The following is an 18858-nucleotide window of genomic DNA, read 5'->3' as shown; positions in this document are numbered from 1 at the left end:
TGCACTACTAATATTCATTCAATCATACTATACTATGCCACAAAGGAATAACAACTATATTTATTTTTAATTTTAGCTATTAATTAAACGTATGTGTAAAGAAATTTATACTAACGATGAATACAAATTAAATCCAAAGTATGAATAGTTCAGGGTTCGATCCTTAAACGGTGCGTATAAAGAATGATTTGTTGTGAACTTAATGTATCTCAAAGCCTTAAGGAGATTAGTCTCATAACTATCGACTGATACTTGGGGAAAAAAAACCATGAATAGTGCATAAAAAACCAACCATGGGTCAAATATTTGATAAAAGAATAATATATTAAAGGGTCCCTATATTAAATTAATATATGTTGACATAGCTTAGATATTTGTTTGCAATAATATATGGTTTTGGGCCAACTCCAAAGGCCACAGAAGGTAATTTGGGCCTTGCGCTGCGACTAGTTTTGACGGGTAGCTCCGTTTGGGTGAAGACGAAGTGTGTGTGACGATGCAGTTCTGGAAGCCAGGGACGGAGAAGCCGGAGGCTCGGGTGGTCGACGACGGAGAAGGCGGTGTTCTATTCATCCCCGGTCCCAATTCTCTCTCTTCTTCCTCTTCTTCTGGATATGGATACGCCTCCATCGAGAAACAACGGCTGCGATTGCCTGTCTACAAGTACCGCACTGCCATTCTCTACCTCGTCGAGACTCACGCCACCACCATCATCGTCGGCGAGACTGGCAGTGGCAAAACCACTCAAATCCCTCAGGTTACTTCTCCTTCTCCTTCTCCTTCTCTCTCTATCTTTACATCCTCCAATTTGCTCCAAATTCAACTGACATACTCTGTTCTGAACTTCACTGCAGTTCCTGAAGGAAGCAGGTTGGGCTTCCGGTGGCCGCCTCATTGCGTGTACTCAACCTCGACGACTAGCTGTTCAGGTTTGCTCACTTCTTCATCCTTCATTTTATAGTATAAAACCAGCCATGTGTTCTTTACCAATAGCTTAATTTTTGTTGATAATTAGTTCATGACATAGTATGTGATCAAAGGGTCTAGAATTCTACTGGTTTCCCTAATCAAAAACCGTCAAAAATTGGATGAAAGTTGATAACTGCAACGTGAGCGACATTGTAGGCTAATGAATTCCTTGAGGGACCAGAACTGTCAAATCGTGATAAGTGAGAGACCAAAAATGCTATTAAGCCTTACTCTAATAAAAGGATGATTTAGGTGCATTGTCCATGCTTTAAGACATATGAGGAATGCAAAACTATTTTTGTGTTTTTTACCCAATAGCTTGATATAATATAAGGTAGATGGTTCATGACACTCTTTATTCATTCATCAATCATGATGCTGTTTCATCTTAACTTTTCAAGTTTCTTTCATAGGCTGTTGCTTCCAGAGTTGCCCAAGAGATGGGTGTCCAGCTCGGTGATGAAGTTGGCTACACCATTAGGTTTGAAGATCTTACCAAACCTGTGAGTCATATCACCATCTCTCTATATCTTACTTTATCAGACACACTTATATGTATATATTTAGTGACCACAAACACACACAATTTAAGGGGGGGAAATGGAAGAAGATTGGTTGCTTAATCATGAATGTTTAGGACATTTTTTTGGTTTTTCGACAGAACAGGATGTGACGGTGATTAAATTTTTGACTGACGGGGTGCTCCTGAGGGAGATGATGGCTGATCCCCTCTTGACCAAATACAGGTACTACTTCAAATTTCATATGTTTTTGTGGTTGTGTGATGTAGCAAGGAACTTATATCTGTTTCAATGAAAGAGATGCTATTCCATTTTCCTGTCCGGGACTCCTTTCACCACCTCATTCACTTGTTTGCAGTGTTATAATGGTGGATGAAGCTCATGAAAGGTCGATTTCAACTGACATTTTGCTTGGACTATTGAAAAAGGTATTGAAGGGATGGACAGGACTAGCCATATATATAGGAACAAATTGATCTCTTATATTTTGCTAATTAGTTAATGGTGTCTTTATTTTCACTTTTTTTATTATTCTTTTAGTTTATGTAGTTGGCTACTTTTTCAGATTCAACGGCGTCGACCGGAGTTGCGATTGATTATCGCATCTGCCACTATTGAAGCGAAATCAATGGCAGACTTCTTCCGTACGAGGTTTACTTCCATTCTTGCTATGTTTCAATTGTTTGGTTTTCATTTTCTTCTTAAAACTATTTTAGAAGCTCTTCTATATATGAAATTTATCTTGATAAAAATGACACTATTGTACCTGGAAAATGACCTAAACTGTAAATATCTGATTTTTAACATTCACTCAGTTCATATTTTGACAGCTACAAAAAGTAATTAGTAAAAGGAAGGGTTTCCCTATCAGCGAGTCCAAAAGGCATTAGTTGTTTGTAATGCTAATGATATATATTGAGTCTTCAGATTTTGATTGTCACCCAAGAATCCTCTCACTTATTTAAATTTTGTGAACAGAAAAAAACGCCGGGAACCTGAAACTGAGGAGCATGGACTGAAAGTGGAACCTGCAATATTATCAGTTGAGGTACTATTTGGATTTAGTGATTCTCCTATTCTCTAATTGCGTTTGTTTGGAGCAAAACTTGTGCATTTTTTATTTCAAACAAGACTCCCTTTCCCTAAATTTGTTTTTGGATAATGTTAATGTATCAATTTCTCTACAGTTCTCAGCCCATGGTTATTTCTAGGGTGTGTCTGATTGCGAAAGGACTGGGCTGCTACTGCAGTCCTAGCTTCCTTGTTTATAATAATCTTTCTGTTTTTATCATTTTATTTGGTTTATTTTTTCTCCTCTAGTTAGTATTAATAATATTAGTGTTCCAAAAGGAAAACCTGAATTTTCAGAAACTACATCATAATTCGGAGATATATCACGTAAGTGAGCTTGTTATTTCCAGGTTAAAGTTTTCAATTTTCAAAAAATGTGTGCTTTATGATTTCCAGGGAAGAGGCTTCAATGTTCAAATTAATTATGCTGAGGAACCAGTCCAAGACTATGTTCAGGCTGCTGTGTCAACAGTACTCTTGATCCATGAGCGGGTAAGTCAACTAATTCATTCTGTTTTTTTGAGGCATTTAATTCAATGTAATTAGTAATTACACATGTTGTTCTATGGGCCTGCAATAGGCTTGACTTGATCATGGACACCAAATATGAGTATGCATTTTGGTCCACCCCGAGAATTATTAGGCTCTCCCCAGAAAAGCTAACACAAACTAACACTGAACATTCTGCTGTTGGTATAATAAAAAAAAATCAGTTTTTTGTTGGAAGTTTGAAAAAAAAAAATGGCATGTAATGGTGGTTTGGAAAATCCTATTTATTACGAACTATTCTAACAAAACGCAAGAACAGTTAGAAAATTGGTTCTGTTTTCTTAATCTATCTATCACCCTGGCCCACCATGTTTGATTATAGAAATCTGATTGGACAATTTGAACCTCGTAAAATTTCTTTTTGGTGATAGTCCCGTACTAATTAGGGGTGCTCATGATGATTTTGGTCTGTGCTATCTCCCCTTAGGAGCCACCTGGAGACATTCTGCTGTTTCTTACTGGCCAAGATGATATTGATGCTGCTGTTCAGTTACTCAATGATCAAAATAATGGAAAACACTCTTCAGGTACACACCCTGGATAGAATTTTATTTTCGTTAAACCTAATGGGAAAAAACTTTCATATTTTGCTCATAATTATGCTTGTCAATCAGACACCAGCATGTGGCTAATTCATTTAACTTTCTTTGTTCCAGGATTGATAATATTGCCTCTGTATTCAGGACTTCCACGTGCTGACCAGGTTAGAAATACATTTGTGGACTTAGTTGTCAAAAGATTGTTTGTATATTTATCTAAATTTAAATTTCTGTATGTAGTGACATTTTTTACTTTCTCGCAGGAGCTAGTGTTTTCCACAATTCCTAGAGGAAAGAGGAAAGTAGTAATTTCTACTAATATAGCAGAAACATCACTCACATTGGAGGTAACCTCTAAGTCTGACTATAGTTAGAGTAGAGGTAACAAAGAACTCCTTATCCATCCTTATTTTTCTAATTGTGCAGGGCATTGTCTATGTTGTTGACAGTGGATTCTCAAAACAACGGTTCTACAATCCGGTATTTCCATTTTTTTTGTTTCTGTTAAAAATATAATCGTATTGAACCTTTACTGATTTGTTCTGGCTTTGAAAACATATTTTAATCAATACAACTATATGCCCATTGTTATAGCCTTGACTCTATTTATGCTTCTCTTTGAGGTTCTTTTTCATTTTTATTTTTCATTAACACTATTCCATTATAGAGGAGTTATCCTCACTTTCCACTTACGTATTTGTATTTTTTATGATAAATTAGAAATGTTCCATTAATTTTTTATGTGTCATATTTAAAAAGTTATTTTTTGGTTCAAAAGTTCTGTAAAACTCTGAATAATGTTCATTCTTATTTTCTGTTATTCAATTTATGAAACGTATCCATTAAATTTTGATTTACTCTACCTGCCATGCTGGTAATTTAATTTAAAGAAGTCTTCTTCCCTTCTCCATTCCTTCTCTTCCTCAGATGTCTTAGTGTTGCAGTGTAATTTTTCCCCTCCTTGTAACAGATTTCAGATATCGAAAATCTTGTTGTGGCACCAATATCTAGGGCTTCTGCTAGGCAAAGAGCTGGTAGGGCTGGACGAGTTCGACCAGGAAAGTGTTACAGGTATCTGACTGAATAATTAGTTGTTTCTTTTAGCCTGTTTGGAAGAATGTTTCACAGTTTCACCTATCAAATATAATTTATTTACCTAGTCTTATTCCTTCATAGATAATAGATATACATTTGTGTTGACTTGTAAATGGGGACGGAGGGAGTATATTCTGGTTTCTGGTTTATTTGATTTGGTTTAAGGCATCATTTAAAGAGCGGCTCTTTGCCCCTAGATTTTGTTTGGGGTTTATGGTTTCTCTCTGGTTCCCTGCTCATTGCTGTTTCAATCGGTTTTTAATTTCTGATTTGCACTTGGATTAGGAAGCCTTGATGCATTCTTGATTCTATCTTTTCCCCTGTTTTTTTTCTCTGGTTTTGTAGGATATTTTATCCAGTCTTAACCTTTCTCTCTAATAAATTCTCTTTTGTTGATCCATACATATATAGAGATGGAATCTATTGTGGGAGAGTATGAGAGGAGTTAAAATTGAATTTGTACTTTGTACTGATGTTAACTATGAGAATCCCTTTCTTATCATTCATTGTGCACATGACTGTAACCAGGCTATATACAGAAGAATATTTTTTAAACCACATGGCTAATGAGGGAATTCCAGAGATACAGAGGTCAAATCTCGTCTCCTGTGTAATCCAGGTCTGTAATTCTTATGGACTAATTTCATTGCAACAAAATTTTATGAGCCAAGTTATCTTTTTTTATGGGCGCACTGCCATCATTCATTGTTTCATACTTCTCCAGACTGAGATTATAATTTTTCTGATCAATAGGAATGGTGACTATTGAATAATGATCAGTTGCATCACTCCTTTGCTGATTTATCATGAATTTGTTCGTATTTAATAAATTGTAATTAAGTGTGTCTTCTCTCTTTAAAATAATTTTAAATTAAAATTTTCAGCATTAATCAGGGGAGAGAGAGACAGACAGACAGAGAGAGAGAGAGAGAGAGAGAGAGAGAGAGAGTTGCTTTTGAAACTTCTCCATTTTTTATTAGTTCATTTCACTAACTCCTTTCTTGCTATGAATTTGAAATGTTTTTTTTAAACCTTCCTGGTCTTGTAAACAGAATTTCTTTTTGAGATAAAATTATTTTTATTACTTCTCTCTGTTGCTAGGGCTAATACCTACTCTTAAGGGGGTTTCCATTTCTAATACGAAGGGGTTGAAGTTGAACAGATTTGTTTCTTTCTTTAGCCTCTGGCCCCTAGTTATGCATCACTTCTCTGATCTCACTAATAAAATTTATCCTTTTATCTAAAATAAATGGAAAAGCATGTTAGTACTGTGTTAAGTGAGATGAATTGTTTAATTGTCAATGTTCCACCTTTTCTAGTTTGAATGATATCATTCCATTTGAGTGCTGTTAGGAGAGTATTATTTGCTGGAACTGTGTGTTGTGTCTATTTTTGTGTGTGTGAATTCTAGATCAATCTAATTGTTGATCCTAAATTTAATTTCTTGATATATTTTCTGATTATTTTCAGTTAAAGGCTTTGGGGATTGATAATATCTTGGGCTTTGACTGGCCAGCGTCTCCATCTCCTGAAGCAATGATCCGAGCAGTAGAAGTTCTCTACTCACTTGGGGTCATGGATGATGATGCTAAGCTTACTTCACCTACTGGATTTCAAGTTGCAGAAATTCCACTGGTATATATTAGATACCACTTAAATGATGTTTCATTCATTTGTTAATTCTAGCTTCTAAGTACACCAGAGATATAGCGGATAGAACAAAAGAATAGCTGAACAAAGAAAGTGAAGAGGTGAAAAATTAAAACGTGGAAGCAATTCTATGTCTTAATTTTTTACTCTACCTTCCAAAGAAAAACTAGGGATCCAGTTGTACAATCTCATGGAGAACCTGCATTCTTTCATTAATGTGGTTGTTTTTCCGTCTCCCCTAAACCTCTAGATTACTTACAGCCATAGAGAAATCAACAGACAATGTTTACTGTTAAGTTTTTGTCATGTCTCCATTTTTAGATGCATTTCTTGCCTTTCCAAAATTATCTTTCCAGATGCATTACTTACAACTAATGTTTTCTGTATGGAATGTAATTTTTTCCAGGACCCAATGATCTCAAAAATGATGATAGCTTCCAGCCAACTTGGGTGTTCAGAGGAGATAATCACAATTGCTGCTGTTCTTTCTGTCCAAGTAAAGCTTTTTGCTCTAGTCATGACTAATTTTTTTGGTGGAAAATATCCAATCAATCAGTGATTTGATATCAATTTTCAAGCTGAGGTTCCATATGAAATGAAATCTATCTGAAAACGTCACAAAAATATTGTTGAACATCAATGTTGTGATTGAGCAGTTGATCTCAATTTTCTAATTATCCATGTATACAGTCTATCTGGATCGCAGGAAGAGGGATACAAAAGGAATCAGATGAAGCGAAATTGAGATTTGCTGCTGCCGAGGTACTTTAGTGTGTGTAAATTGTAAAGGGTTGGGATCAACTTGCTCCAATAGTAACTATTGCAGAGATACCCTGTTCAATAACTTTTTATGGAATATGAATTCAACAAATCCAACTCTTGAATTATGTGGTATTAACACGGTGATCATGTACATTGTATGCGATCTTATAGTTAAATTTGTTGAATTTATATTTCATCTGAAAAGTAATTAATCGGAGTAAGGAGTTACTCTTGGATAAGTTGATCCCTACCCTGTATACATATTTCGTAATTTCACACAACCTCACTCTCACAATATCACTCTCTATTTACACCCATAGTTTTCTCTACATCATTTTTGTTTTACTTCCAATGTTTCTTCATTTGACAACTCTTCCACTTGTGCAATACAATTGTTTTGATGTAGCCACGTGATGTATGAACTAGTCTTTTTATTCATTAAATTGGTCCTCTTCTAAAAATTTATGCAGGGTGACCATGTAACGTTCCTTAATTTATACAAGGGGTTCCATCAGTCTGGTAAATCTTCACAATGGTGTCACAAAAATTTCGTGAACTATCATGCCATGGTGTGTATGTATTCTGCAATTTTGCACAATAGCATTTCAATTTGTCCCTTTTCACACTAACTATGTTAAGTTTTGACATGACTGCTTAAATTGCGCAGAAAAAGGTTCTTGAAGTTAGAGAACAACTCAGGAGAATTGCACAGAGGATAGGCTTAGTCTTAAAGTCTTGCGAAAGTGATATACAGGTTGGTTTTCTTTAGAAGTTAGAACCTTACTGGTTTAGTAAAAGCTAGTTTACCAAATACACGCTTGCTGTCTTCTCCTGTTTTATTCTTTTGTTGTATGCCTAAACAGTTGTGTCTGGTAAAGCTCTCCCCTGGTGTAATTATTATTATTATTTATTAATCCTGTCCCATTTTTGGCATTTTACCCTACTACATGTTTTCACTTTCATCTCCTTGGTTTTAGTTAGTTAGGTGATTTAATTATATCTAAAAATAATAATTTTTCCAGGTGGTGAGAAAAGCAGTTACTGCTGGCTTTTTCGCTAATGCATGCAATCTTGAGGTGAAATACTTATTATATTGACATTCTAAAGATGCCTGATTTGATTTTTCAGTTTCATGTACATCAATTTTTTTGGCAAGCCAAATAATTTCAGTGATATTTTATTTGTTTATGTACCTTCTTAAAAGGCATACAGCCATAATGGGATGTACAAGACATTAAGAGGATCACAAGAAGTTTATATTCACCCATCGTCGGTGCTATTCAGGTTAGTCATAAAACTGAGTTTGAGAATTTGTTTATCTATTGTGTGCTGGTTTCACTACAATTTCTGCTTTCTGAGAAATCATGTAGTCCCTTCCAGCATCTGAACTTGTGACTTTAAGATAATTTCTTTTTCTTTTTTCTGTCTGTGTGATCACAAGTTATGTTGTTTTTTACAGAGTAAATCCGAAGTGGGTTATATACACTTCTCTTGTATCAACTGATCGACAATACATGCGTAATGTCATGACAATAGATCCATCGTGGCTATTGGAGGCTGCTCCTCACTTCTACCAGCTACAACAACCGAATCTTCGTCACTAATCACCTTAGGCTTATTAATTGAAAGTCTAAGGCGAAGGGGAAAAAATGCTAACATATCGAGTTTCAGTTCAAGTAAAGCAGATTAACCAGTGGTATGGAGACTGGATAGAAACTCTTAATTACTCTTATGTAAACTGGATATACCTTATGCAAGTTAGAATTTTTTCATTCCGTCATGGTCCACAAGGTTAATTTGCTGCTTGCTAGATCCAGGTCTCAATGTTTATATAGATGTTAATTTTTGTCTCACGTTAAAGGAACGAAAAGGTTTGTATGTTCTAAAAATAAAATTACAAACTCTCGACTGTTTTTTCAGATAAACTTTGAAAGCATTTGTCGAGTGGTTCTTTCCTGCCTTTTTAAATTAAAAATTAACATGAAAATTTTAAGAGCTTTTAAAAAAAAATGGTTTTTCTTTATGTAAGAACTCAGAATCTTTAGTACTCAAGTTGACTCAAACGAAAAAAAAAACATATGAGGGTAGCATCTCCTTAATTTTCCAGAACCCAAAGGTATGCAAGCTCTCCCACCCAACAATCCCAATCTATCTTCCCTTTCCTTCGCGTGCAAACTTTGTTGAACTTCGGTTTGATAAACCAGTGCATATACAGGAGGTAGTGTATGACTCCTCAGAGCTTCAAGCTGAGATCAATGCCACCTCGTCCTGCATCACATCCTCCACGATTTGGGCCATGAGTTGTCTCTGTCACCTCCTCTGGGCTCTTCACCTTTAAGAAGTTATAGAAAGGTTTATGATCTGGTCCACATGATCCTGAGTGTTGGAATGAGTCCTTCATTTTATCCAGTTGCCTCCCAATATCAGAATTGAACCTTCTGCTGCTGAGTTCCAAAGTGCTACCCCATTTGGCATCCCTGAGAAATAAAATTTGTTAACACAACAAAGCAACTATAACTGTACAGGAAAAAGTTAATGATGACATTTACCAAGATCCATTAAGACATTACCTGGAATTGGAACCACGTGCAGCATGACTATCATTTGTAGATGATTGTTGTGGTTTGTTGCGGTGTGAGAAGCTTGGAGGGACTTGAAAGTGCGATGGCGGAATCAGAGAATTGTCCAAGGGTGAAAAAGGACACCTCTTCAAGCCAGCCATCTATAAAACAGAGTCATCAACGGAAAAATTATGCACTTGGCATCATTGTTACATGCAAGTGCGAGTGCCGATAGAAAACTGAGTTTCATGCATATGTATACTGAGAATTTTATCTAAGAACACATAAAAGCAAGCAATTTGTCTACAGAAAAATGTTATAGGCTAGAATGTGAATGATGATGTAGAAAACCTTACCATAGGAGGTGGATAATGATTGTTTCTCTTTGCTGAGTAAGGCCAAACAGGATTTGGTTCATTGGACAAATTCTCTTTTTTGTTGTCAATGGTGGTTCTTCCTTGCTCTTTCATGATCAAATCAAGCATAGGAAATCCAGGACCTCTTTTTGGGACCCTTGGACATTTTTGCTGCTGCTTCTTCAAGCTAGAACTCCCCTTGGTAGCACCATTTCCTCCTCCACTGCCATTACCACCACCACAGCCACTTCTGCCAGTATTCTTGTGCATGTTTTACAAGCTATGGAAATGAAATGAGGGTGATCATCCTAATCCAATCCAAATATTTAAATAGAATTCAGATAATGATTCATTTGAAGGATCACAAAATCTACTTCATTTGCATCTTTCTTACTTTCATTTGCTTTAAATTGCTTTTAATCTGTATATTCAAAATCCCTGAAATTGCTAAATGTTATATAAAATACCTCAATTTTAGCTTCAGTTTCAAAGAAACGGTTATGTCTCCTTTAATCCAATTTTTTCAATTAATTCTCCATTCATTTCCGCACTCGTGCCCATCCATGTCTTCATTTCCTCCAGAAACTGTCTTACTTAGCAAGTTAAATTTCACTTGCAAACAAATACATTATATGTAGACATGTAGATGAAGCCGAGTATGGTGCTTTTGTCCAATATACCAACAAGGTCTAGCGTAGCTGCTGGTAGATAACTTGACCATCTAGTCAAGAGTTCAATCCCAAGGCAATGTGTATGGAGAATAATTTATTATGAGATACCTAGTTACTTAATGTGATCTTAGAGTCTTAAAATGATTAGTATCATATGACTGTCGACTATGAGATATAAATACAATTACACATTCCCTTTCTTTGTATTTTGAATTGCTAACTTGTGTAACTTTAAGTTATAGTTTGGCCTTCAGTTATTTGATTAAATGGAAAGCATGGCAAGTAGACACTTTAGTGCTTTACCAAAAGCAATAGTAGCAGTACTATCAAGCAGGAAAGGAACCGAACAAAAACTAGTTAAAAGATCAAAAAAATTATCCTCCATGGACATACCCAGGTCATACCTGGCTAAAGCATCAACAACCGAATTCTATCTCTAAAGGCATGCTCCCAAACAACGCTGGTAAAAAGCCGCAACAAGCCACAAATCTGAAGAATAAGCGGAATCCATTCAAGGACTACACTTGAAATATTTGAATTTGAATAAAACAAGACAACTTTTCCACTGAAACAATATAACCATTCAAATGAAACGAAATAAATCTTAGATCTGAATGAAGCAACACAACTTCAAATTCATGCTTTAGAAGTATCTCAAATTTGCTTACACCAAACAAATACAAGTCTTAACCAAAAAGAAGATTAACATCAAACTTCCATAAAAAATAGAGCAACTAGGATTACATTTCAACCAGATTAAAAGCCTTAGTCATTGAACTCAAGATTGACTTAAACAAAAATTACATACAAAGTAGCATCTCCTTGATTTTCCAGAATCCAAAGGTTGCAAATGCAAGCTCTTCCACCCAACAAACCCAAATTATTTCTCTATCCCAGTTTACTTCTGCTTCAAGAAACACAAGGAAGATGCTCCATTTTCTTCACTTGCTAACATTGTTGGACTTTGGTGTGACAAACAAGTTGATACACATGAGGTAGTGTGTGACTATGAGGTCCAGTCTCTAAGAAATGCAAATCCAAACTCATAGCTTCAGGTTGAGATCAATGCCACCCCTTCCTGCTTCACGTCCTCCGTGATTTGGGCCATGAGTTGTCTCTGTCGCATCCTCAGGGCCCTTCACTTGTAAGAAGTCATAGAAAGGTTTATGGTCTGGTTCTGGGTGTTGGTATGAGTACTCCATTATTTTATCCTGTAAAAAACAACAAATAAAGATATTCAGCTAGCTAAACAAAACTATAGACAAAAACAAAGACTAAATTATTGGACTTTCATAATAGCTTGCAACTTACTTCAGTAACTTGGCAAGGGAGCACATTCCCTTTGGAAAGAACACCTTGAAACAAATGCATAGGAGGTGGAGTAACTTCAGGAGCAGAAAATGGTGGGAAGTTTGCATGACCAGGCCTCACAATATCAGAATTGAACCTTCTATTGCTGAGCTCCAAAGTGCTTCCCCATTTCTTATCACTGAAAAAGAGAGAAATTGGTAACATAAGCAGCTATAAGGTGTGAAGGAAAAAGTTAGTGATGATATTGACCAAGGTGCATTAAGAACCTGTAGCCCTCGGCGGAATTGAAACCACCTGCACCATGACTGCCATTTGTGGATGATTGGTGTGGTTTATTACAGTGTGAGAAGCTTGGAAGAACTTGAAAGTTAGATGGCGGAAGCAGAGAGTTATCCAAGGGTGAAGAGTGAGACCTCTTCAAGCCAGCCATCTACAAAACAAACAGTTTGATCAATGGAAAAACTATGCACTTGACATCATTGTTATTTGCAAGTGCCAATAGAATCTACTTTCTAGATGTGTTGAAATTCAAGCATTCCACTTGAATGGCCTTGTAATTAAATGTTTTCTAAAAAAAATCTGAAATAAGAAATCAATCAGTTATAGGCCTGCTACATCAAATTGCCAAACACAAAATTGCATGGTGGTTGACATCAAATTGTTGCTTTTGGACCTCATAAGTACTTTCTGAGCAATCCTATATGCATATATTATCAAAATCTGCTACATATTACCTACTCAACCACTCTAAGTCTATCATTAGTATAATTTGTAGCAGATGTTTCTGATGCCTTAATAGAAAATAAAATTGGAGTTGGAAGGAATAAGGAGTGTTACCATATGTTCCTCTTGTGCCCTAGATGTGTAGTTGTAATATGAACTTTGGTTTGAAGGGGGCTCTACATGATTGTTCAGTCCAATTGGCAGTGATCCCGAAGAAGACCGAGTACCATTCCGTAGAAGTTGATTCATCTGAAACACAAGTTATGCGTATGTACACTGAGTTTTAACCAGGCAAATAAAAGCAAATAATTTGTCTACAGAAAAATGTTTTAGGCTAGAATCTGAATGATGATGTAGGAAATCTTACCGCGGGAGGTGGATAGTGATTGTTTCTCTTCGCAGAGTAAGGCCAAACAGGATTTGGTTCATTCCTTGATGGGGAATTGCCAGAATCTGATTGGCTTCCATCCAATCCTTCATTAAGATTGGGCATGGACTTGCATGAACTCAGATTCATGGGAAACAGTTCCTGCTCTGAAGAAACCAAGCCAGATCCACCAACATTTCTTCCTGATGATCCACCATTACCATAGATAGATGTCATGGTTGGTGGTGTAATTTGGCCTAAATGATCAAATCTTGGCACATGTGGTGGCAAATTGCTAGATGCAGGGCCAGGGGAAGTTGGTGGTGGTGGCAGTGAATGAGATTTCAAAGATGGTGAAGAGAAATGAGTTGTTGAATGGTGGGGGATGAAACATGATGATGGAAACCCTTCACCATTTCCATTTGGCTTGTCTTTGATGCTGTCTATGGTGGTGACTTCTTGCTCTCTCAAGATCTTCTCAAGTTCAGCCACTCCAGGCCCTCTTTTAGGGACTCTTGGCCTTTTTTGTTGTTGCTGCTGCTGCTTCTTCAAGCTAGAACTCCACATGGTAGCACCACCACTATTTCCTACACCACCATTACCACCACCACAACCACAGGCACTGCTGCTGCCAGTATTGCTGCACATATTGGTTGAAATGTGGGTGGTGATGTGATGTGATGTGATCATCCGAATCCAATCCAAGTATTTAAATAATTCAATTGAGAGAATATATGATCCATTTGAATTTTGAAGGATCACAAAATATAATCTAAATGGAGTAACAAAAAATATTCATTCAAAAGCAGATACCGTTAGATATGGAAAGAAAATCTCAAGAGTAATATACTAGTAACCACATTGGTGCAATAAAGAAGAGTTGGAAAATCTTAAATCTTAAGTAGTTGCGGGATTTTCTGAGACCCTTTTGAATGTTCCAGAAAAACCAAATCACAGAAAGAGAGAGTTTTTCAAAGGCAGGAAATCCAAGCATTCATCAGAATCTTTCTTGTCTTCTCACTTTTCTCGCCCATGTTTTTGGAAAATGAATCTCTTCCCTTTTTCACCAGGATCATGCATTTTCCTTGGTCACTAATTGCATGCACTTTATAGTATTTTTTGTGACCCAACCATGCTCTTGAATATTCATTATACTTGCTTGGTCAACCCTTTAATTACTTTTATTTTAAAAAATTACTCCGTCAAGTTAACGGTCTGTTTGGGCAGCCAGGAAAGCCATAATCACATTGTTTTAGGCTTTTAGCGTACAGTTGATAGCAGTGAAATTAATTTTTCACCTTACGGTCAACGTGCTAAACAATATAAGGCTAGTCGAACAATTTTGTTAATTCACGAAAGTTAAGAATCTAACTCTCCACTACTTACTTAAGTGCTATAACATTGAATCATATGGCGCAGTCCACTTGGTTACCAATATATTCACAATATTCTAATGAGTTTAATTTTGATGCACCGACGGGGTAAAGTTTTTTTACACCGTCAACCAATTAGATTTCAAGGATGTGACATGTCAATTAAAGAAATTAAATGAAAAGAGATTTTCTCACATCCTTGAAATCTGATTGGTTGACGGTGTAAAAAAACTTTACACCGTCGGTGCATCAAACTTTTTCTCTATTCTAATTACTCTTGTAAAATTCATAAAAAGTTCAAAATTGTTCTAAAACTAATTGTAAAAACCTATGTCCTACATATACTTTTTCATTCCCTTGCTATTGGATAGTTTATTGATCTTATCGAATAGGATTATATGCTGTTTGTTAAACTTAGAAAAATGAGGTTGAAATATGCTCAAAGTCCTTGAAATTGTAAGAGGAATTGAAAAAAATTTATTTGTAATGCCATCATTGTACAAAAAAATGAATAAGATTAGATCCAAAGTACTGAAGTTTTACCCTGATGTGGCACTTATTAACTGAGTTGGAATCAAAGAATTTCACGTGGAAATGGTGACTGTGCAAAATTCGTGTCATGTCATGGTAAAACACACTTTAGATATAATTTTATTAAAAAATATTTATAGGATGACATTTCAAAGAAAAAAATTCAGTGATGGAATTTAATTTCTCTTACAATTTCAGGGATCCCGGACATATTTAAGCCTAAAAACAACTTATAACTTACGTAAAAGCTCTTTTGAACTTATTTCAATAGACTCCTCATATTAGCTTATGCATATATACGCTCGTTATCATAAGCATTTAATTAAGATGACTTCTTAACGTATCAAAATCACATGTAAGAAAATGAAAGAGAGAAATAATAAGGAGTGGTTAGTGACAATTTTAGCCACCGTAAAAATTAGAAGTGTTTGAAAACCTCAACTTAATTGTATGTCAAATGAGTGTCTGAAAAGTATATGTTAAGTAACATTATATTGGCGAATATTAAAATTTAGATAATTATTTTCCTAAACTTTGCTTTATTGCATCAAAAGAGCATGCAAAATTGCAAACAAATAAAATAAAAAAACCATAAGTAATAATACATATAAATTGAAGATGTATCTTATAAGAATGTTGTTTTTATATGAGAACGTGAGAATAAATTCGATAATGAAATTTAATTATAAATAGTCAGAATTAAAATATGAAATAAAAATCACCTGATATTTTTAAAATGTCACATAACTGTTAAATTATTTTAATTTTCATCAATCTTACGCTTACAATTTATTTTCACATTCTAAGATATATATTCCGTACCAATTTTGGGATAAAGCTTTGTCAGTGGGTATATATGTGCAGTTTCCAACCTTGCAGCCTTAAAATCATGCATTTTCAAAAGCAACGAGGGGTGATATATATCTGCTAAATAAGGCAACCAATCTATGCCACAAAAGCTTCGTTTATATGCAAAAATATGAAAGATCTGTCTAATGAATTTGACCTTAATCTCGCTTTTCCTCCAGCTAATTAAAAGTAAATCTTTCTAAAAATACATTCTAAGGACCACATAAATATGTGAGTTTGAGAAATCTTTGGCAAGGCAACATGAAATGCACTCACATTGGTCAAACTGATGTAATCTTTAATCATAATGAAGATCATCACCGTATCATCATAATTAACAACTCCTTTTCCGTATATGGTAACTGCTTGCTAACAGATCCAAATCCAGTTACAAAGAGTCCAATACTTAGAATCTGGCAAGAAACAATTATCAATCGACATATATGTTTAGCGGCGGTTTTTGAGTATAGCACCAAGAGATTCACTCATTAAATTTCAGAATATATTTGTGAGATATGCCAACGATTCAGCCATTTATTGTATGATTTTTCTTATTAGACTTTATGAGAAATTTAATTCTCAAATTAAGGCTTAGATTTTAGAACGGAAAAAATAATGACTTGGAAGAAATAAGAAGATCACGTATTTGTTAACATTGCCAAATAATTTATGGTTTATAAACGGAAATGAAACTAGTTTCCCATTGAGTGCAGGAAATGATTTTGTAATGCTGAAACATTCATATCGTTCAATACTAATTATAGGAACCTAATAAGATCATAATATAATAGTATCCTTTACATAAATTTGTGATTTCATACCTCGGACGCTATGAAGCTGTCATATTTTTATTGACATTATGGATAAATCCACCAACATGATCTTTTTCTTGGTCAAAAGATCTTTCTAATTTTGTTAAATGAAAGTGTAGTCCTAACCAAGATATAACTAGCTAGCTAGCAGGTAGTACCGTACTTTTAAATTTTCAAATAACATTAAAAATATTTAAGGGATAAAAATTAAATTATAAACAGTTATGATTAATTCTAAAATAAAATTTTAAATTGAGAAAAAGTTATGAAATAAATAACTTTAAAAGGAATAACTCTTGTATAACATTTTTCTATATAACAAATAAAATGAATCGTTTAGAAAATGATACATAAATATCAGGGAATGATTTGTAATTAAAAATTTGATGTCAATGTAAATATTAAGAGATAATCACTTCAAATCAGATATTTAACTTATTTGTAGATTTTGGAATAATTTGTTAATTTGAAGTTAAAATGGACATGCTAATAGTAGAAGAATAAATGATGAATTTAAATTAAAATAATGGATTCAATATATGAGATGATATGGATTAGAAAGTCAAAAGGTTAGACTTTTTTTGTAAGGAGCTGAGTCAAAAAGTTAAATTAGAAGCAAGATTAAAGTGTAGTGTCTTACACTCAACATTAGTGAGATTCTCATTTAATTTAACATATATGATGGATGGATAAAAAAGAGATTTATGTCTATAATGTTTAAAATTTTCATGAATTTCCGGATTCTAATACACATAACGGCTATATCACTTAGCCAATTCAGTTAAAAAAAAAGAAAAAAACTTAGACAATTCGAGTTTAAAAAAAAAACAGCCAATTCATATTCATTATATTAGATTACATGTATTTCATTTCAAAAAAAAAAAAGATTAGATGTATTTACTAAATCAATTTAGAGATTAATTTATATGCACCGACGGTGTAAAAAGTTTTACACCATCATTCAATCACAACCTTCCATTTCCTATTTTTAGATATTCTTAAATTCAAAATTAATTTTAAGCTAACAAAATGGAGGGATATGATTGAATGATGGTGTAAAACTTATTTACACCGTCGGTGCATAGAAATTAATCTCATCAATTTATTTAACAAGTTTGCTTTAGCTATAAAAAACGAAATTTAGGGTTTTTTTTTTCATTTCCTTCTCAACTTTTGAAACTAAAAACTAAAAAGTTGTTATTTGAACCCCTAGATTGAGAGCTTGATTGCAAATAGTACACTTTTGAGGAGACATTTTGCATATGTCATACCCGATCATAATTGTAAGAGAAATTTAAAAAAAAAAAAACTACTTTTACAAACAAATTTTAAAATTTATTTTACAGAAGATTAAAAAAATTATTCAAGAAAGAGGTTGAGCCCCAACATTAGAAAAGAATGAACTAAATTGTTTTTTTTTTAAAGCTAGAAACTAAATTGTTATGTCGAGATGTTTTGTGACTTTTTTTTTCAAGATAGGGGCTACAGAAAGGATAATGGGGAAGTACACCCTAACAAAAGAGGAGCCAAAAGTTCCAACTTAACTTGGGTTCTTAGAACCATGCACACAAAACATCAAGGATTGATGGGGAACCACTTTGACTAGAAAATTTGCGGCATTATTTTACATAAGGGTACTTATGAGATAAACACACTTCACACGCCCTATCAAGTAAATCTCGTACGTTCCCGATCAGAGAGGCATAAGACCGTGAGGGGACGAAGTTCTATGAATCAAAGAAACAGTAAAGGAAGAGTCCAAAAAAGAAACTGCCTTCTGAATCCGCCTTATCACAAGCTAGCTTAAGATCACCATGCAAAATAGCAAAAATATCCATGTGCAAGATGTTGGACACTCCTCCAGTATCATTGAAACCCAAATTCCAATCTCCCTCATCATTCCTCAAGCACCCACTTAATTCATTTATCGGATGTCTACCACACACGCTACCATCAACATTAAGAGCTACGAAAGACGTTGTAGGAGGAGTCCAGGAAACCAACCTGGGCGGGTGGCCTTTGAACCTTAGGGTTGGAACCAAACTCCATAATATAGTCCATAAAAGCCACGATTAATGCAACTAGTGCCTCATTCGGCACATTTTGTTCTCCATGCACCACTTGTTCCTAGCACACCAAATCCCCCAA

At 34.8% G+C, this 18858-nt stretch overlaps 2 protein-coding genes across 2 annotated transcripts; one reads left to right on the top strand and one right to left on the bottom strand.

The window, feature by feature from the left end:
- Window positions 1-411: 411 nt before the first annotated feature.
- On the top strand, window positions 412-8931 carry LOC130723861 (probable pre-mRNA-splicing factor ATP-dependent RNA helicase DEAH9). The gene is made up of 22 exons (XM_057575004.1): window positions 412-757; window positions 855-929; window positions 1383-1472; window positions 1636-1715; window positions 1849-1918; window positions 2056-2141; window positions 2469-2538; window positions 2958-3053; window positions 3538-3637; window positions 3767-3813; window positions 3913-3996; window positions 4076-4129; window positions 4620-4720; window positions 5273-5363; window positions 6215-6379; window positions 6801-6890; window positions 7085-7156; window positions 7627-7725; window positions 7824-7910; window positions 8179-8232; window positions 8361-8440; window positions 8616-8931. Exons 1-22 carry the CDS (start codon window positions 497-499, stop codon window positions 8758-8760), a joined length of 2097 nt encoding a protein of 698 aa, XP_057430987.1. The 5' UTR covers window positions 412-496; the 3' UTR covers window positions 8761-8931.
- Window positions 8932-11374: 2443 nt separating this feature from the next.
- Window positions 11375-13866, bottom strand: LOC130724561 (uncharacterized). The gene is made up of 5 exons (XM_057575827.1): window positions 13146-13866; window positions 12893-13027; window positions 12322-12485; window positions 12056-12233; window positions 11375-11955 (listed from the first exon to the last, which is right to left on the bottom strand). Exons 1-5 carry the CDS (start codon window positions 13833-13835, stop codon window positions 11788-11790), a joined length of 1335 nt encoding a protein of 444 aa, XP_057431810.1. The 5' UTR covers window positions 13836-13866; the 3' UTR covers window positions 11375-11787.
- Window positions 13867-18858: the final 4992 nt, after the last annotated feature.

This window comes from Lotus japonicus, chromosome 6 (genome assembly GCF_012489685.1).
Source record: "Lotus japonicus ecotype B-129 chromosome 6, LjGifu_v1.2".
In the NCBI taxonomy this organism is placed as follows: Eukaryota; Viridiplantae; Streptophyta; class Magnoliopsida; order Fabales; family Fabaceae; genus Lotus; species Lotus japonicus.
This window is presented reverse-complemented; position numbering and strand designations above follow the sequence as displayed.